Genomic DNA, 20,546 nt, shown 5'->3' on the forward strand with positions numbered 1-20,546 from the left:
TTTTTTTTGCTTTTTACTGTTCTCTCCATCTCACATTTTACAGGCCTCAGTCAGCATGTTTAATGTTAAATTCATTACAAGTCAATTAGAACAAGACTGACATGTGTGGATTGTTTGGAAGGGTTGTCAGGAGAAAGCGTCTTCTTGCTAAAAGAGAACATGGCAGCGCAGCTTAGGTTTGCAAAGTTGCATCTGGAAAAATGACGAATCTAAACTGGAGATGTTTTGCCGTAATGTTAAGTCTCACATTTAGAAAAAACCAAACAGCGTGTGAACACAAATACCTCCTACCAGCTGTCAGTACGGTGGTCGAGGGGTGATGAATTGGGCTTGGTTTGCAGCCACAGGACCTGAGCATCTGTCAGTCATTGAGTTGAGCACGAACTCCTCTGTATACCTAAGTATTCTTGAGTGAAACATGAGACTTTCTGTTTGACAGATAAAGCTTGTCCCAAATTGGATCTTGCAACAGGACAATGATCAATGAGAACAGCAGCAAATCTACAAAAAATGGCTAAAAACAGAAAAGAATCAAGGTGTTCCAATTGCCCACTGAAAGTCTAGCCCTCAACCTGATTGAAATGCTGTGGTGGGACCTTAAGAGAGCTGTGCATAAACAACTCCCCTCATTGAATTGAAGCAACGTTGTAAAGAAGAGCTGGCTAAAATTGTTTGACAGTGATGTGGCAGAGGTGGTTCTACAAGGTGACATTTATTATAATATATAAAAACCCTGAAACTCAAGGATGGTGTACTTTCATTTTCACATTATTTTTCATGTGAAGAACATCCTACATTTGTTTAGTGTCATATTTGATATTTGCCCATATTTGATGGACTCTTTTCAGCCAATATGGATGTGACCACCCATAAATTAAAACTAAACAATTGTACTTAACCTGTGAGATCTTAGCTTCAATCTGCAGACAGGACACAAAAAAGTTATAATATTTTAACAGTGTGAGTTTAATTTCAACCTTAATATCCAACTAATCACCACCAAGCACTTAATCACAGGATATTGTGTAGTGCAATATAAGCACTTCCCTGATTACATTATACACTTAAAATAAAGTGAGACATATGATTATACCAACTGTGACACAAAAGTAATCACTGAAACACAGGAAGTCAATGCATAGCATACTAGAGGGGAATGACTTCTGCAAGGTTAGACAAAGTGATCCAGATCTCTGGCCCCAGCTCTCTACCAGTTTTATGAAATGAAAAGGCATTGATAGTTTTTCTGCAGTCGTGCTATGCACTATAGAATTTACAAAAGAGAGGAAAAATAAATCTGGCAGCACTATAACTGTTAAAATTGACTGTTTCAACGTCGCCTCCTGCATGTTTTCTGTTTGACCAACTGTGTTATTTTTGCAGGCTCATGAAGTCTGAGGGCGTCAATGGGAGCCCAGTAAACTGGACAGTGTCAGATGTTGTCAGTTATTTCACAGCAGCGGGTTTCCCTGAGCAGGCTGCTGCGTTCAGGACCCAGGTAAGGCTGTGATCTTCCTTAGTTGCCACTAGAGTGCACCATACAGAAGCTCAATGGCTTGCGCTTCACTTTAAACACTTGTAATCAACATGCACCCGCATGCGCTGTTTTGCTCTCTTCATTAGGAAATCGATGGAAAGTCACTTCTCCTCATGCAGCGTAATGATGTTTTGACTGGCCTGTCAATCAGACTTGGCCCCGCCCTCAAGATCTATGAACGTCATGTAAAGGTTCTGCAGAAAACACACTTTGAGGATGACGACTGCTAACAGCATGAATCAAATACAAGCAGACTGTTGTGTTTGTATCTACATATAGCTAACGTAGTATAAAAATGCATGCATGATATACAGTACAATACACTTAACTTTTCATCTCATGTCACACAACACATGCAAACACAAAAACACAGGTACACACACACTGTTGTTTCTTATCCTCCTGCCTCTTGACATCAGAAATGAGACTGGATTTTCTAGACAACAAGGATTTTCTATCAGAGCACAAGTGTCGGAGGGAGAAAGTAGAGCAGAGATTTTCAAACAACCATGCAATTTCTCCTTTAAGACAAACAACAATTAAGCACTTTGCAATTGTACTGATTAAACTGTGCAAAATGTTTTGGTTTAAGCTGTCACTTCATGCTGACTTTTATGCACATTTTGAAAGCGGTATGTTTTTTTTCTGGGACTTGGGGAAGGGATCATTTGCATTTTTGGGCTATGATCTGAGAATGTTCTTGTTGGTGTGTACCTTTCCTTCTACAAATAGACAGAAGATGTTGAAAAGGACAGCAAAGAAATTAGAGGTTGACCGGATTTGAGACATTCCCAAAGCTGAAGTAGGCTGATGATGGCTGGCATGATGAACCTTTATATTGTTCTCTATGTTTAAAACAAAACCTGTGCAGGGTTATTGAAATTTTGGAAATGGTTGCTGGTCAAAGCAATAAACTGACTAAGATGTTTGAGAGGCTTTTGGACCATGTCAGCTTATCAGCTGGTTGATTTTGTGTAACTTAATATCTCATATGGAAAAAGTATTTTTTAAATCTGCTTAGGGCTATGCATCACCACCTTATATGCTGGTTTTACAGAGATACACTTTGATATTTGCTTTACATCAGACTTTACTTCTTTAATAGACACCTAAAATCGCATGTCACACAGAACTGTTTAACTGTCTTATGTAGGTCCAGTTTTATAGAAATTATGAGTAAGCTGAGAGCTTTTTTCCTAAACAAACTAAATGGATCGATCTACTGGGAGTGATCCGCTCATCAGTGATGATTTACACAAAGAGTGTAATTTTTAAGTGTATTTAAAAGTGTTTAAGTGTATCTTTAGTTATCATGACATCTTGGACCAGAGTTAAGATGTTGTGATTTCTTGAAGACAGTTCATCCTCAAATCCAATTAAAGGGAACTATTTAGTACTTTATTACTAAAAGAGATATTGCAGCTCAGCTGAGGGGGATAATAGTCGCTCTTTTTGTAGTCACATTGAAAAGATTGATGGGTGTAGCTCAGTAGAAAGAAACTTGTTCCTAACAGAAACTGCTCACCCAAAAGCAAAGTGATTGGATTTTTTTTTTTGTTATTTTCACTGAGTCACTGCTGAATTATTCCAAATGAATGAAATTTGGACTCTGGACGCCTCCTCACTGATTTTAGATCAAGAAATCAAGACATGATTGAAGTGAAGGCCTTCAGCTTTAACAAACAAATTGGAATAACAGCTATTTTTGTACATAGTCCTCAGTTTCCAGAGGCTAAAAAGTAATTGGACAACTGACTGACAGGCACCTCTATGGTGATGCTGTTATCTTCGTTATTTCATGACAAAGTAAAAGTATCTTGTAAAAGACAGAAAGTATCTAAAGGAGCCTGCACAGTTCTGAAGAAATATTGCAAAGAATAACCAGAATGATGGAGACAGAAACATACCATACCACATCATACGTCAAACATGGTGAAGGCATGTAATGGTACGGACATGTGTGGCTGCCACCACAACTGGACTTCTAGTGTTTATTAATATTGTGATTGCTGATAGAAGTGGCAGAATTAGTTCTAAAGTGTGCGAGGCATTGAGGTTCAGGTTCAGCCAAAAGTTCGAAACTGATCCAAGAACCATTCAATTTGATGGATAGTGGATAGTGAGTCAAAGTGCAGGGCAAAAGCTGCCCAAGAGTTTCTCAAGGTAAAGAAATGTGAGATTCCTCAATGGCTAAGACAGTCACCTGACATGTTTTTAGTTATTAAATATAAAAATGGTGGCAGAAAGACCCACAAAGAGCAACTGAAGGAGCAACAGTAAAGTCCTGGCAGAGCATCTGAAGGAGTAAATGCAGCATTTGATGATGTCAGTTTTCATCCAAATATTAAAACACTCTTCGATTTATTTTGCTTTTTCAGGCTAATGATAGCTTACGTCACTTGCATCAACACCGCTTTGGACCTCATTGAGAATTAAATGGAATCCGTTCAGGGGCTTTTATCAGCTGTATTTATCATGGAATAATAAGGGAACAGACCTCATCTGATCACAATCATACTTTTTAGCCTGCAGTAGGCATTTGGTAATGTCCAATGGTTCTAGACTTCAAGGTTTCCAGCAAAAGTAGTTTAATTAATCCTTATTTTTAAATTTTTCTTATTCAGTTACTTTTGAGCCTCTAAAATCAGGGCCTTTGTATAACAATGTGTGCGAAACGTTAATACAATACTTTTGTTAAAACCCCTCAAATGGAAGTCTGCACTTGAGTCACATCTTCAATGCTTGATTTAAAATCTTCTGTGGTGGTGTGCAGCTCTCTAACTGTTCCCAATATTCATCCAAATATTTATGGTTTTAGACACCAGAGAAAAAAATATTTCAATTCGATTTCTGTATGAACTTCCTCTTTAATATGACAGCATATGTCAGATCATCATGAATCAACCACTAGCTTTAAATGTAAAGTCTTTTGTATGGTATTTTTAGCGTACTAGCTTAATCGTTGAGAATGATTTCGCTCGATGTCTTGAAAACACTTTAGTGCTGTTCAATCAACACCAATGTAAGATAAAAGTAAAACAGGATGTAGCAGCAAAAGGTAGCATGCCTTACACACACACACACACACACACACACACACACACACACACACACACACACACACACACACACACACATTTTATTGGCCCTAAATATGTCTTTATTTAATGTAGGTTATTTATTTGTGTATTATATGTCAGTTCCAGACACATACTTAAGGTAATATTAACTTTGTTAGTTGCTTCTGTTAGCTAGTTACACTTGGCAGTTACTTTTTAATATTTAGTAAATAGATTTTAATTTTGTCATACATAACTAGGAAAAGCTTGAAGGGACAGGCAGCTGGTTCAATCTTTTGCCTTCCTGGGTCTATGAAAACACCTGACTGTTACTTTTAACAGGGACAGTGCATTTTGATGGACGATGTAAAAAAACATATGATAAAAAATCCCAAATTTGAGCAAGAAACACTAAAAGCGCTTTACTTACATAACAAAGGCTCAAGTCTTATAGACATGCTTACTTCTTTTGTTCCTATAGATATTACTGATAGTCAACATTAAAGAAGAAAATACTGCTTCTGTGGCCTATTTAATGTAGAAAACACCTATGAACCATCTAAATATCTCTGTGAAACCAGCTGCAGAGTAAAGTTTGGCTAATTGAACTGAAATCAGCCGATAAATCACCTCTGAACTAACACACACACACACATATATATTAAAACCCATTTGGCTGATTGTTAATTACTAAGATTACATTATTTACTGAGAGATGTTGTGGGTAAAGTTGAGTCGATCAATCAAGTGATCTCATACCACCAGCATTTTTTAATGGCTTTTATTGACTGATAACGACAAAAGGCGACCAAATGTGTCCAGTTGTCACATAATTTATTTCCATCTGTATTGTAACAGCATACATTCCATGTTTATGATACAAAAAACTGTAATTTTGTTTCTTTGTCTTATTTTTATTTCTTTTTTTCCAGCATATCCAATACATTTCAACGTACACTGATGTGTAAATCAGATTCAATGTTTCTTTGTGCATTTAAACCTCCTCTACCTCTCACTGTCTTTCCAATAACTGTGTTTGAAAGATTATTACCATTAGAAAGAAGAAAGTGTTCGATGTGTTGTTAACATCATTTCCTTCTTGTTCGTTAAATCTGTTGGAGGGAACAGCTCGAGTCCTGATTCTCACAGGGGGAATGTACAGTATGTTTAAGCCCTTGTAGCTTGTTTCCTTTCATTTGTTTAAACAATTTAGTAATAAAACATAAAAATAAAAAGAATCCACAGTGAGTGAATGCTCAGTTGTTTGCAAGCTGTGGTGGTGTTTTTGTGAGTGTCCTTGAGAGGGTGTGTCTATGTACGTGTGTACTAAACATAAATACACCAACGGCCGAGAGCAGCCGGAGCACAACAGCAGTTCACTTCAGTCACAGTGACAAGGAGTCGAAGGACAATGGTTTTAGAAAAGAGAGGACTCGTCCAGGAGATAAAACGGACGATATGTCAGTTCTTTTGAAAGCAGAACTTATTGCGACCCATAAATATTTCACAGCGTTTGAGGCTCGCTCAGCTCTTGCTTGCATTTGTTGGTTAGTAGCAGGAGGAGGAGGAAATATCACACTGTATCTGTTCTGGGACACTCTCCAAGGTAAGTGTGCAAGGGAGTGTGTGTGTGAAAGTGTGTGTATGGGTCCACCCATGTTGGGGTTATAATAAGACAGAGAAGTAGATGGACATATTTATACCTCCGCTGATAAACAGGCAGGCAGCACCTCCTGTAAACATGCTGCTTTAAGAAAACAGGGGAAAAGAAAAAGGACTCTGACTGCTGGGAAAATATCAGAGCTTCAGAAAGACTAAAACCTGAACAGCGCTGGTCAGATCAGAGGGAAATCTGAGCTCTTCGGTGCTGATTAGAACTACACAAGATCAACTTTTGAATCTACGAGGGCAAACACCTACAGAAGACAGTGAGGGAGTGAACTCTGAGGGTGAAAAATTGAAGGAAATCTAAAGTGTGACAGGACAAAGAGGAGCAGTCATGCCAGGCTCAGGAGGAGCAGAGTGAGTGAAACAGCTGCGTATGCACACAGTAACTTTGTGTATGCATGCGTGTGTGTGTGTGTGTGTGCTTAGTCATGCATGTTTCAATATGCAGTAAAATATTTTAAGGAGTAATGACATTTTATCCAATATGGATTTTTGTGTCATGAAACTTTGAATAATGAGAAATCACAGTGCAGCTGTTCAAGATCATAAAAATGTTAAAACTCCTGTACAGTTCATTATTGATAATCAAATAATATTTTCATGTTTATGAAATCAAATAGTTGCTATGTGCAGAGCCACACAGATTCTAAATACAGCACAGAGTCACATGAGGAAATTAGAGCTTCACGTACATGTGAGAGTGCCATAATGTGTCTCTTGTTTGGAAGCCCAAAGGGAGAAGATTACTCCACTGCCATCCTGAAGCAGAAGCATAGACCAAACAGGCTCATTGTAGATGAGGCTGTCAGTGAAGACAGCAGCATTGTCAGCCTATCACAGGTGTGTGTAAGGTGTAGATATAGCCACACAGAGTCCTGTTTGTCTTCTTGTTAGACTGTTAGGCTTATGTGTGTGAGTGTGTGTGTTTGCGTTAGCGAAAGACAGAGGAGCTCCAGCTTTTCCGAGGAGACACCGTGGTGCTGAGAGGGCGGAAACGACGGCAAACAGTGTGCATCGTCCTGACGGATGACACCTGTGGAGATGAACGAATTCGGATGAACCGTGTGACGCGCAACAACCTGCGTGTCCGGCTTGGTGACGTCATCAGGTGCAGTGGACCTCATGCCTGTGGCTTTGAGTGTAGTGTGGAGCTATGAATTTACCATAATCCACAGGTGTCTGCTGATGTGCGTGTCATTACAGTATCCATGCCTGTCCTGATATCAAGTATGGGAAAAAGATCCATGTGCTCCCCATAGATGACACCATTGAAGGCCTATCAGGGAACCTCTTTGATGTTTTCCTCAAACCGTACTTTCTGGAGGCTTACCGGCCTGTGCACAAAGGTACAGCAACACCTCAGCTGCTAGTTATAGCGCAATAAAATCAGCTGAGGTCACATTATAACATAAAACAGAAACTCAAAGAGCACAGGAAGCTGCTGTGAATGTAGTGGCTTCTCCTTTTCATTGTTAGGTGACATCTTCTTGGTGAGGGGAAGCATGCGAGCTGTGGAGTTCAAGGTGGTGGAGACGGACCCCAGCCCTCACTGCATCGTTGCCCCTGACACAGTCATCTACTGTGAGGGAGAGCCAATTAAGAGAGAGGTCTGTGAGAGATTAAAGAGTCTGCTTTGTGTGATGTTAGTGTGTGTTAACATTTAAAGAACTGTAAGAAAACCATTTTATAACAAAATTCTCCTATCTGGGGAATTACTGCAAGAAGTATTGCACCAGTTTGTTCCAGATTGTAGAGCTTATACTGTAAAGTCCTTTATGAAACTGCAAATTGCATGTATCATATTGGCAATGTGTTGTTGTACAATAAATAAATAACATTAATCAGACTGCATTTTGGCTCATTTAAAATTAAACTAGTAAATATTCTTCTCACAGATTTGTTAATTTTTTGTTAGTTCATTGTATAAACTGTTGCTTCATTTGTTGCATCAAAAATAGACATATACTTTCACTTATTTCCAGCCACGACTCACTTCTCTCACATCTATATTAAATTATATTACAGAGCAACTCCATGAATCTCTCTGTTTGCTTGTATTGACCCCAGTTTGAGTTATTTTGAACTAACAATCTCCAAATACTTTTTAGATTAAACATTAGATGAAGATTGTGACTACATGGGGTTTATTTAGGTTTCTGCAGTTTTTCTTTAGTGTGACATTCATTCTTCTTTCATCCCATCCGATTTCTTCCTGTTCCAGTAAAAAGAAGTCTCTTTTGTAGAACCGAACGTCTGACTCAGGACAAATGACTTTCTTGTTTCAGGATACTATCAAATTTATAAAAATGGCTTAAAGGGACCTTTGACGATGCAAAGATATACCCAAAGAAATCTCATTGCCTCATCTTTTAATCAGTACATACAGTAATAAACTGTCTGGCTTTCTGGTGCATGACAGGATGAAGAGGAGAGTCTCAATGACATTGGCTACGATGACATTGGAGGCTGTCGGAAGCAGCTGGCCCAGATCAAAGAAATGGTGGAGCTTCCTCTTAGACACCCAGGACTGTTTAAGGCTATCGGAGTTAAGGTATCATGCACACACACACATGCAGTTCAAAAACAAATTATCATCCCAGCCACCAATAATAGTGATTGTTTCCATTTTAACATGGCATCTTTTTGCATTACTTGGTATGTTCTTCCCTTCTCTCTCAGCCCCCCAGAGGTATCCTGCTGTACGGCCCTGCAGGAACAGGAAAGACCCTGGTGGCCCGAGCTGTAGCAAATGAAACTGGTGCCTTCTTTTTCCTCATCAATGGTGAGACTTTTGTCTACTGAGGCCTGAAAATCTAAAGCACAGAAGGAAATAAATGACTCTCTGCAAAGCAGAATATTATGCAAATAAATGCAGCAAACAAACAAAAATTACTAGTAATAAATTAATTAAAACTTTGAGTTAATATGGTTTTGCAATTCTTTACTTTTGTAAAAACTGTGCTCCAGTTCGTTTTCTGTTGAGTGTCTTGTGTCAGTTAACCAAGAGATGGATTGAACCCTCTTTGAAAGGTAAAACAGAAATGCACAGTAAATAGAAAAAGGAAAAACAACAAACGTTTTACTCAAAAACTCAAAATCTTAAAAAAATAAAATAAACAGAGAAAAATTAAAAGGGGAATTTATTTATTTATTTACCTTTATTCAACCTGGAAGTTCCACTGAGATCACATCTCTTGCCAAGGTAGCGGTCATATATTGAAAATCCATTAAATACAACATAAAGTGCAAGATCTGCAACAAACTAACACACCAATAACTGCAACAAAGAATACTAGTGACCTTTCAAGAAAAACTTTTAAAATGTAGTCAGCTGAATAACAAGAACCTGATGGAGGTTATAGTGGTAAATAGTGGTTCTCTTATTCTTAGTCCTGTGCAGGAGATGTTTGTAAAGTATCATTCTGTGACCAGGTCCCGAGATCATGAGTAAGCTGGCTGGAGAGTCAGAAAGCAACCTAAGAAAAGCATTTGAGGAGGCAGAGAATAACGCCCCTGCCATCATCTTCATCGATGAGCTGGATGCCATTGCTCCCAAGAGAGAGAAGGTAAACATGAGGGGACAATTCAAGAAACTTGTTTCTGCTTGGTCAGATCAAAGTGTCTGCAGAAAACTGGCTTTCAGCAAGTCTTTACTATCATTCCATCACAAATAGGCATGGACCTGTATGTGTGTTTCTATATATATATATATGTGTGTGTGTGTGTGTGTGTGTGTGTGTATAAATGGTCTTTTGCACATTGAAATCTAAAGCACTGTTTGGATTTCTGAATACTGGCTAGTTAAAATATGAAAAAAGTCTAGTCTCATGTTTCAGCACAAACTAATAAAAACTCTTCACATTGCAAAGAAAAATTAGTTAGTTTCAATGGGCGTGGAAAGGGCCTGAAGGTGGGTCAGTGGACCTTTTTTGGACCATTACAATTTTAGGCCAATCCAAGTTGGTCAAGCAGAAAATGTTCTAAAAATTTGCTGATTTAAGACGGGAGTGACCTAACCCCCCGTTGTTATCCTGTGTCCATGTAAATAACAGTTAAATGTTTTTGACCACGTGTGAGTCTATGTGTATGTACAGACTCATGGCGAGGTGGAGAGGCGTATAGTGTCCCAGCTCCTGACCCTGATGGATGGCTTGAAGCAAAGAGCTCATGTGATTGTCATGGCTGCAACAAACCGACCGAACAGTGTGGACCCGGCTCTGAGACGCTTTGGTCAGGAGAACCGCACGCACGCACGCACGCACGCACGCACACACACACTCACACAGACACACACACACACACACACACACACACACACACACACACACACACACACATTTACAAATATTGCAATTTCTTTCCAGGCAGGTTTGACCGTGAGATTGATATTGGAATCCCAGATTCGACTGGTAGATTGGAGATCCTGCAGATCCACACCAAAAACATGAAACTGGCTCAAGATGTCGATCTGGAGAGGGTGAGCCAGTGGAAAATGAATGAATGCTTTAATATAAAATTAAAACTGAAATGGTGAGTTAAATAATAATAAATAAATCTGCTATTTTTTTCATCAATCACCTTAAAGGCTCAAGCAAAAAAAGCCAACAACTTTTTAAATTGTGGAGTTTGTGAACATTATACCAAAGCTGGTGGCTTCATAGTGTAGTAGTTTACACACAGTTACCAATCAGATGAAATATCCCTGAAGGGTGTAAAAATCTGCTAAATTACATATGTGGAGCTCTCTGCCGTGATGAAACCTCCTGACTAAGGGAACAGCTGAAAGTAGCTGATCTGATAACAAAATTAATATCTTATAGCACTGTACTGGTAACAAGTCTAAAAATTACCACTAGAAAGTTAAGGTGAGCATTTTTTGCAAGTAGAGCAACAAGAAGCACATCCTGTACCAAGGCCAGTGTCCTATTTTGCAATTATAAATAAACTAATCAGGATGAAAACATGCATTTCTCTACCAAGGATCCACCTTGGCCCTCCTGCCCGGGCAGATGATTAGGGATCCTTAGGTGTTGTAGGTCTTTTTGATATTCTTGTAATACAGCTTGAACTTATGGCAAGAGAGTGTCATTTAATTAGAGTATTCCCCATAAATGTAAAGACTCTGATGATTCCTTATAACAGTTTTTACTGAAATAAAACTTAAATTTTAAATGGAATTTGTAATTAAATATGAAATCAAACATTTTGACAATGCCTCCTTTTGTTGCTGTAAGTGTTGCAATTTGTATTAGACCGTATGCATTATAATATCAATTGTAAACATAACCTTCTCTGAGAAGGGGCGATATAGGAATCTATCCAACAAACTAATGATATTTATTCAAATTATTTCTTTTAAATTATTATTATTATTATTATTTTTATCAATATAGGGTCAGTTAAATTTAATAAAGTTGAACGTTAGGGTGATATAAGCAAACTCACCAAATACTTAAACTTCTGAACCTTAAATTTTGTTTTCCTTTTAACTGATTTCTTCTTCTGTAAATCCCTTTGTGATTCTTGTCAGTAAAAAAATTATATGAATAAATATTATTTTCTTGCTTGATACTTAGTATGTTAATATTAATGTGATTTATTTAAAATATTCCAGATTGCCACAGAGACCCATGGCCACGTGGGTGCTGACCTGGCTGCTTTGTGCTCAGAAGCTGCTCTGCAAGCCATCCGGAAGAAAATGACCCTCATAGATCTGGAGGATGAGACCATCGATGCTGACCTGCTCAACTCAATGGCTGTCACTATGGATGACTTCCAGGTACAAAAGACATGAATGCACATGAATTTAGCTCTTTGTGTTGGTAGAACTATAAGAATTGAGTGAAAGAACAACATATAACATGAATGTGAGATGCATATCAATATTTCTTGAGGAATTAATAAATGAATAGATATGCATCTCTTTACCAAACATCGCCTCACTTTAGTGGGCTTTAAGTCAGAGCAACCCATCAGCTCTGAGAGAGACAGTTGCAGAGGTACCTCAGGTCAACTGGGAGGACATCGGCGGACTGGACGAGGTCAAGCGAGAACTCCAAGAGCTTGTTCAGGTGGAAGAAACACTCATGCATTAATTTTGCCACAATACTACAAACACAAGCTCAATCCATAATCTGTGAATCTTCATCTTGCTTCACCATAGTACCCTGTTGAGTATCCTGACAAATTCCTGAAGTTTGGAATGACCCCATCTCGTGGAGTTTTGTTTTACGGCCCTCCAGGCTGCGGGAAAACCCTACTGGCTAAGGCCATCGCCAATGAATGCCAAGCTAACTTTGTCTCGATCAAAGGACCTGAGATGCTCACCATGTGGTTTGGAGAATCAGAAGCAAATGTTAGGGATGTGTTTGATAAGGTAAGAGTGGAGAGAGGAAAGTGTGAGCTCAATACAGACTAAAGTACTCTATCAAATCTGTAGTTCTGGCTTTACACTTTAACCTTTCTTGACCTCTTGACCTTTTCCTTCTGCCTCCAGGCCAGACAGGCAGCCCCCTGCATCTTGTTTTTTGATGAGCTGGACTCCATCGCCAAATCTAGAGGAGGCGGTGCAGGTGATGCAGGTGGTGCAGCTGACAGAGTCATCAACCAGATACTCACAGAGATGGACGGCATGTCGGACAAAAAGAACGTCTTCATCATCGGTGCCACAAACAGGTGCACACATTTTTGCGTGTCTGTATCGTACAGATGTTAATAAATGAAACCCTTTACCTACTTTTCTTCTCACTTTCATCCTTCCTCTCATCATCCCAGGCCAGACATCATAGACCCAGCCATTCTGCGGCCAGGTCGTCTGGATCAGCTCATCTACATCCCGTTGCCTGATAAGCCATCTCGCACAGCAATTCTTAAAGCCAATCTACGCAAATCTCCTGTTGCAAGAGTTGGTGATACACACATACAAAACCAATTGCTCTATACAGTTAGATTCATAAGTTTTGTAAAATTACACATTTTTTTAAATTTTACCCACGTACACCACCACAGTGGATATTAAACTCAATCGAGGTGTGATTGAAGCGCAGACTTTCAGCTTTAATTTAGGGTGTTTAACCAACAGATTGCATTAACAGTTTCAAAACTGCAGTGGTTTTTATGCATAGACCCCCATTTCCAGAGGCTCAAAAGTAATCAGACAAACTAAAATAATTTTAAATATAGGAACTGCTATTAATACTTGGATGAAAATGCGTTGCTTTCAATGACTGCCTTAAGTCTAAAGTCCACGGACCTCGCCTAATGATGTGTTTTTTCCCCTGATACGCTTTGCCAGGCCTTTACTGCAGGCTAAAAAGTAATTGGACAATTAATTCAGAAGCAGTTATGTGGCCAGATGAGTCCTGCTCCCTGAGTATTCCATGACAAATTAACCAGATAAAAGACCTGTAGGTGATTCCAAGTGGTGACGCTGCAATTTGTTCACTAGAGCCATCAATATGAGATACAAAATGAGACATTGAGGCAAGTGAGGGCAGCTATAATCAGACTGAAAAACAAAATAAACCAAAGATTAGGAGCAGCTAAACCAACCATCTGAAGCATTTTTCAAAAAATTGAATGTGCTGGTCAACAACAAATTCCCTGAAAAACCAGAGAAGACAAATAAAGTGGATGATCAGAATGATTTCCTTGTTTGAGAGGAAAAACATCTTGATGCATTCTCAATCATCCAGAAAAGTAAATTTTTGTGTGAGTCTCCCACAAAACGCTACGTCCAGACGAACAGAATCAACTTTTGGAGAGAGGAAAAACAATTTCACAACATCTAGCCAAATCAAGAATACTTTAGAAGAGGTAAGCATATTATTGCAAGTCTACAATCAAGAGATGCCTTCATGAATGGAAATCAAGTGAGTTTACAACCAGGTACAAACCACGTATTACAATCCAGAATAAGGTCGGATTAGATTTTGCCACAAGACATATAAAATCCACTTCTGGAAAAAAATATCTTGTGACAGGTAAAGCCAAGCTTGAGTTGTACCAAAATGATGCGTAGAGAAGGAAAGAAACAGCTCCTAATCCAAAGTGTAACACGTCATCTGTAAAACATGGTGGAGACGCCATCATGGCATCGGCATGTACGACTGCCAGCACAACTGCGACTGTAGTGTTTATAGATGATGTGACTGCTGATCAAACCAGGATGAAATCTCAAGTGTCTCCTCAGATTCAACTAAATGCTGTGAACTTGAAAACACGCTTTTCAGTTACTGAAGACAAAACTAAAGGCACAAAAATAGCAACTGAATGTGGCTTCAGTAAAGGCCTGTCACAGCCTCTCTAGAGAGGAAACACAGCATTTGATTCCCATTGGTGCAAGAGTTTGGAATTTTTCCTCATTATTCTGAAAAATCCCTGTATTTACAATTATGTTAGTTTGTCAAATGAATTTGAGCCTCTGAAAATGAGCAGACTGTGGATAAAAATGACTGAAATTCCTAAACAGCTTCAACTTTTGTTGAATCCCTTGACTTCAATCACATTTTCACTGTTTGATTTAAAACCCACTGTGGGAGTGTACAGAAACAGAAGTTATTTTTTACAGTGTCTTAGTTTCTGTCGTTTACTCTTCCTCTTGTCTTCAGGATGTGGATCTTGAATACCTTTCTGGCATCACAGATGGATTTTCTGGAGCTGATCTGACAGAGATTTGTCAGCGGGCCTGTAAGCTGGCCATCCGTGAGGCAATAGAGGCCGAGATCAAGGCTGAGCGTCAGAGGCAGAACAGACCAGGCGTCCCTATGGTCAGCTGCTCAAGCTTGTTTACACCAAAATATAATGTATTATAGAAGAAAATGCTAATTGGGCTTCTCTGGCTTTCTTTTATTATCTCTACAAATCACATCTCAAAGTTGTACCAGGCTGTGTGTGCATGGTACAGACAGAGACTGTGGGAGATAAAACGTTCCCTAAAGGGCGGCTGTGTGTTTTGTAACTTTCAGCCTTTGGACTGGGAACACACACACACACACACACACACACACTCACACACACGCACACAGTGTATTATTTTTGCATGAAATCCTTATCTGTTTTCTTTTTTTCTGACTGCAGGATGAGGACTTTGATCCAGTCCCAGAGATCAGGAAGGACCACTTTGAAGAGGCGATGCGATTTGCCCGTCGCTCTGTTAGTGACAATGACATACGCAAATATGAGATGTTTGCTCAAACTCTGCAACAGAGCCGAGGTTTTGGAAACTTCAGGTGCACATGCTTATCAAACGTGTAGTTGTGGACAAGCCAGTCTTGTTTTAGTTGTACTTGAAACTCTTTTCTCCCCACCCAGGTTTCCTTCTGCTACTGGTTCCCAGTCTGGAAGTCAAGGTTCTGGATCTGGGAGGCCGAGTCTGTACAGAGATGAAGGCGACGATGATCTCTACCAGTGACAAAAACTGCAGTCAGCTACTGTGTACTGCTTCTCTGGAGGAATGAGACAGATGATTAAAGGAAGTAAAAAATTTTAAACAAAAAAAAAAAGAAAAGAAAAAAAGAAAGAAAGAAAAACTTTTTCTAAATTTTAATAAAATCATAAAACAAGAGGGTGAATCATAAATCATTTTCTGTATGACTTTATCGGTCTCTCACATCACTGGGAATTTTGGCCCACTCCTCTTTACAACATTGTTTCAGCTGTGCACAGATGGCCTTACTTTTGAATACTTTGATACACAGCAAACTTGATGGGTGACTAAATTAGGTGTCCAGGTCCTGTGGCTATAAAACAAACGCAAATCATGACCCCTCCATCACTGTGTCTGTCAGTTGATATGATGTATTTGTATTTGATTTACTGTGTTTGTGCAGTATGGCTAAATATCTCCTGTAAAATCTGTCTAAGGATATTGTTCTAGAAGTCTTATTGATTGTTTGGATGCAACTCATGAACATTAACATTTAACATACTAGCTGAGGTCACTGTAGAGTCAGAGGTGTAGCTCTTAGGATTTTATAGTTTGTCTGAGCATTGCGCGGTCTGACCTTGGGGTGAATTTTTTTGGGTGACTGGTGTCACCTGAATGCTCCAGATCAGCAGAATAATATTTGTTTTACTGTCCCCACGCAGTCAATTTATAAGACAAGTCTAAAATCTTGTTACCCTAACAACATGCTTTGGTTGTCACTGTGATCAGTTTGCACTTTTCTGTTTAACAGTTAAGAAATGAATAAAAACTTCTTCTTCTTGAAAATTTGTATTTTATGAGTAGCGTTAGCAGCAGTGAGTCTCTATATAACAAAGCTTGACTCAGCCAGCAGAAGGTCTTGGATCAAGCTACAAGCTAAATACAGGCTTATTTTAAATTCCTTTCACGCTCACTGGGAACGTGATTTGTACTGTGTACCAAATACTATCATATAAGAGCTTTTTCGCACAAGTGATTTTGCCATGTTACAATTTAAATGACTTGCATTTTTCTTTAAATAATAAAATGAATAAGTTGAAATGTGGGTTTACATAAATTTTACTTGCCCGAAGGAATTTTCTTGTGCTCTTAAGTAAAAACAAAACATGTGTGCAAACACACAAGCACTGTTGCTTCACATCAACACTGGTTCATTTGTACAGTTGTTGTTAATTTATTTATCAAATGATCATAAAGCCCGGGAAAATGATCTGCAAAAACAAATCTTTACTGCATACAGAGTGACTGTAGTACATAGTCACTTCCAGAGCCCCATTCTTAGTCAGGAAAAGCCCCAATTTAGATACATTTTCAGGGTCTTTGTTTCATACACCATCACTCAAAGCTATTTAGTTAACTAACATAACCATAAAAATAATAATGAATTAATTAGAGTTTAAACATTAATAATATTACTTATATTAATCATTAATAATAATGAAAATATAAGCTAGTTGATGAGGTTTCAGCTCTGGAAAAATTAACTTTGTCTTAATGTATGCTCAGCTATCCATGAAAGGAAGTCCCAAAAAGTTGACTCTGTTTTTCTCGATGCAACGTTTTCCTCCTTGACTACATCTATAAAAAAATTCTGGCGTCTTCCCCTTTTCTTTTCTGCCTGCCAGCTCCATCTTCAACATCCTTTGTTCAATGTAGACTAACCCTGAACTCCACATGTCCAAACAATTTCAGCTTTGTCTCTAAAGCTGAGCTATCCCTCCTGGTCACTCCCAGTGACAATCTAACATCTTTAGCTCTGCGTCTTATCTTATTGTCATTGCCACCGTCTCCAAAGCGAAGAGAAATCCATATCTAAAAAACAAAACAAAAAGATTTCATTGAAGGCACCAGTGCAATGCTGGACAGCATTTAGGTAAGTGACAACTCTGCAGTTCTGATTGACAAAAGCACAAACTGTTTTGATGAGTTGTGAGATTCAAATGAGAAACTCATCAATAGTAGTAGTGAATTATATGTAGAAACAACAGTTTACAAAAATACAACGAGAAAGGTGAATTGGAGTGCAGTGACGGGGTAACAAGCGGAACCTTTCTCATTTGTCTTGTTTCCCGACTGGCTCGGCTCGGCTGTTTTTTTCCGGTGACAGCCGGAAGTGGTAGAAGGAGGCTTGTGGAGGTGACCGAATGGCAGATAGCAGAATAATTCTGTAAAGATTTCGTTAGCGCCAAAGAAAAGCGACCAGAATTTGTTGATTTCAACAGTGTACGTTTACTCGGTGTCATGGGAGCCCACCTGGTCAGAAGATATGTCACCGAGACGGACACCGAACCCGACCCGGCAAAGAAATTCGAGTTCGACCCGCAGTTCGGCTTTGCAGAAAGGAAGGAGAGAGGTTGGTCTGCAGCTAGCAGCTCGGCGTCTTTTACGGCTGCATTATTTATTTTTTTATTTTTATTAATTGAGACTGGAATTGATTTATTAGCAGCTAGTTTGGCCTGTCAAGTGTTAGCTTACGTTAGCTTTGCGGTAATGTGTTGGTTAGCTTACCAGCTAACTGGTTTTGTTAGTTTGTCATGAGCTGTACCAGGATTTTGGCACAGATTACTCATGAAGGGGATTCTTATCTCCGCCATCAAACTGTTTCTGTCACAAAAAAGTTGTATTTTCATGGTTGCATTGCACAACTGGTTTAATCACTCACAGTTCAGATTAGGCTAGAAACTTTCTATGGACCTCTGTGCCAAGATACTTGGAGTCAGATGTACAAAAGTATACAAACAAAGTCTATACTGACAAAGTTTACTCTTCTCAAGAGTTTAGTTTGAGCATTCTCTTTCGCAACAGTTTACATAAGACCTGAGTGTTCATCAAACTACAATTAGACATCCTGTCTAGAAATGGAGGAAATTCTCGATTCTCATGATGAATGGGCGTCACAAAAGCAACTTCAAAATGCCTACCTCTGACTTGCTTAACCTATATTTATGTATCCACTGTAATAAAAGTGACAGAAGCCAGTGCAACATTGCATAAGTCCTCTAGGAAGCTCCTCAATACTACTTTGGGGAGATGAGGCAAAGCTATCTAAAATACACAGAGAGATCCTTGGTCGCAAAAAATGATTTTTCCCAGGATACTATATTTAGCAGAGGTACATATTCATATAGCAACAACAATCATTTTAAAGAACGTTTTAATGCAGTGTAAAGAATCTGTACAGAGAACCCCAATTATCCAGCAGGCCACTTTTGGCAAACACTTAGCGACGGTGGGAAAAAGAACTCATTTTTATTAGGAAGAGACTTCCAGTAGAACCAGTCCTTGGAGGAACTTCTGTCTCCAATCGCCACATGGGGGGTGAGGGGAAAGGGTAGAGAATAAGAATGAATTTCCTGTTTGAAAAACAGTTCTGACCTCGACCCAGCTGGCACGTTTTTGTGTGATATTGAAAGGGCTGTAAAGTTAAATCACCCCAGAAACTTTGGTAAAATCAAACCATTTTGTGCAAGCAATGGTTTGAAAAGTGTCAGAAGCAACTACTTTTGTGATTCACTTTTACTGCTTTCTCAATATCTTCAATCAAGACATGAAAATGTTTGGTGATATTAGTTTAGCCATATTGTGTTTATCCATAATTGTGACTAAGAATAAGGTCAGACCAATTACTTTTTATTGCAAGCTTCTATATCATATTCTATTTAGCACATCAGGGTGTTTTACTTGGTAATGATTCAAAATTTGTGTCCCTTTGTCAGAGATGATTGCGACACAGGAGCAGATGAACTTGGCCCAGTTGCCTGTGGAGCAGAGGGACTACTGTGCCCATTACCTCCTGAAACTCATGAAGTGCAAGAGGGACAACTGGCCCAACTTCTTAGCCTGCAAGCATGAGAGACACGACTGGGACTACTGCGAGCACCAGGAGTAAGTGCTTACAGTTGTATAGACATTGCTGTTAGTGCTGCAATTTAAAACGATAAATAATAATCAAACTTAAAAATAAAACTTAAAAAAAAAAAAACAGTATATATATATATATATATAAAGTGAAAACTGAGTCTGCTCCTATGAGTAGACTTTATATATGGTAGATTCACTTTTTTATTAAACTATTGATATTGAGGAAGCATGTGTTACTGTCAGATGTAAGTAAATCTTAGCCACACATGATTCATATCTAAAGTAATTTGTTAAGTCTATGAAAACAATCTGGTCATGCGAGTCTAAAAAACAAGGTCCTATTAGCTTTCCTTTAACCTCCTAAGAGCCGAACTCTTTCTGGCATGCATTTTTAATTTCTCTCTTTAACTATTGGGCTGATTGTTTTTTTACGAGTCGATGCAGGTCAAAGAATGACCAGATTTTTTTGTTTTTTTTTGGGGTGTGGGGGGGGGTTTGGGGGGGTTGGGGGGGGGGTTACCTGATTTGTTTCTGAGAAAATGAGATCCTGCTCGGTATAAACAGAGCAACTAGTTTTCTTCTTTGAATATCAAAGCAACACAAAACCCCAGATTTCATCAATAAACTTCACCCTGATGCTTGTGTGTTTCTGCCTGCAGCTATGTGATGCGTATGAAAGAGTACGAGAGGGAGAGGAGGCTCCAGCTGAGGAAGAAGAGAATTGAGGCTCAGGCTCAAGCGGCATAATCAGTTCATCCTCTGATTCTACTTCTTTGTATATACCTGCTACTGTTCACATTAAACAATATTGTTTAAGCTCTACATCCAGCATCTTATTACCGAAAATACAAACTGATGTTATAAAAGACAGCTCAGCCTATTCAGATGAACCATTTCACCATAAAATGATTTTGATTTATTACATTACTGTTTTAAAAGGTAATTTTCAAGTAGTGTAGATGTCATGAATTAACCTGAAATGACACAACCACAT

The 20,546-nt window shown here is 38.8% G+C and overlaps 3 protein-coding genes across 6 annotated transcripts in view; all 3 read left to right on the plus strand.

Annotated features, from left to right (window-relative positions):
- Positions 1–4,624, plus strand: part of samd1b (sterile alpha motif domain containing 1b) — a 21,773-nt gene extending 17,149 nt beyond the window's left edge. Inside the window, exons 6-7 of one of the 2 annotated variants that reach the window (XM_005931373.3) lie at positions 1,384–1,498; positions 1,624–4,624. In XM_005931373.3, the coding sequence (XP_005931435.1) occupies positions 1,384–1,498; positions 1,624–1,767 (259 nt within the window). In that variant the 3' untranslated portion in view covers positions 1,768–4,624. The remainder of the gene's footprint in view (positions 1–1,383; positions 1,499–1,623) is intronic. The other variant, XM_005931372.3, reaches the window with a different exon arrangement.
- Positions 4,625–5,976: 1,352 nt separating this feature from the next.
- Positions 5,977–16,477, plus strand: zgc:136908. 3 transcript variants are annotated; one of them, XM_005931370.3, is made up of 18 exons: positions 5,977–6,618; positions 6,993–7,104; positions 7,200–7,372; positions 7,468–7,610; positions 7,741–7,871; positions 8,684–8,815; positions 8,944–9,046; positions 9,697–9,830; positions 10,359–10,494; positions 10,629–10,741; positions 11,879–12,043; positions 12,213–12,335; positions 12,428–12,640; positions 12,761–12,939; positions 13,039–13,168; positions 14,874–15,032; positions 15,343–15,494; positions 15,577–16,477. In XM_005931370.3, exons 1-18 carry the CDS (start codon positions 6,596–6,598, stop codon positions 15,674–15,676), a joined length of 2,421 nt encoding a protein of 806 aa, XP_005931432.1. In that variant the 5' UTR covers positions 5,977–6,595; the 3' UTR covers positions 15,677–16,477. The 3 variants fall into 3 exon arrangements, with proteins under 3 accessions (XP_005931432.1, XP_042080459.1, XP_042080458.1); XM_042224525.1 differs by having other exon boundaries at positions 5,977–6,202; XM_042224524.1 differs by lacking the exon at positions 5,977–6,618 and having other exon boundaries at positions 6,674–7,104.
- Positions 16,478–17,772: 1,295 nt separating this feature from the next.
- Positions 17,773–20,374, plus strand: ndufb7 (NADH:ubiquinone oxidoreductase subunit B7). The gene is made up of 3 exons (XM_005931369.3): positions 17,773–18,044; positions 19,408–19,576; positions 20,212–20,374. The coding sequence occupies exons 1-3, from the start codon at positions 17,933–17,935 to the stop codon at positions 20,297–20,299; spliced, it is 369 nt and encodes a 122-aa protein (XP_005931431.1). The 5' UTR covers positions 17,773–17,932; the 3' UTR covers positions 20,300–20,374.
- Positions 20,375–20,546: the final 172 nt, after the last annotated feature.

This window comes from Haplochromis burtoni, unplaced genomic scaffold, assembly GCF_018398535.1.
Source record: "Haplochromis burtoni strain Fernald_Lab_line unplaced genomic scaffold, NCSU_Asbu1 Contig_140, whole genome shotgun sequence".
Classification (NCBI taxonomy): domain Eukaryota; kingdom Metazoa; phylum Chordata; class Actinopteri; order Cichliformes; family Cichlidae; genus Haplochromis; species Haplochromis burtoni.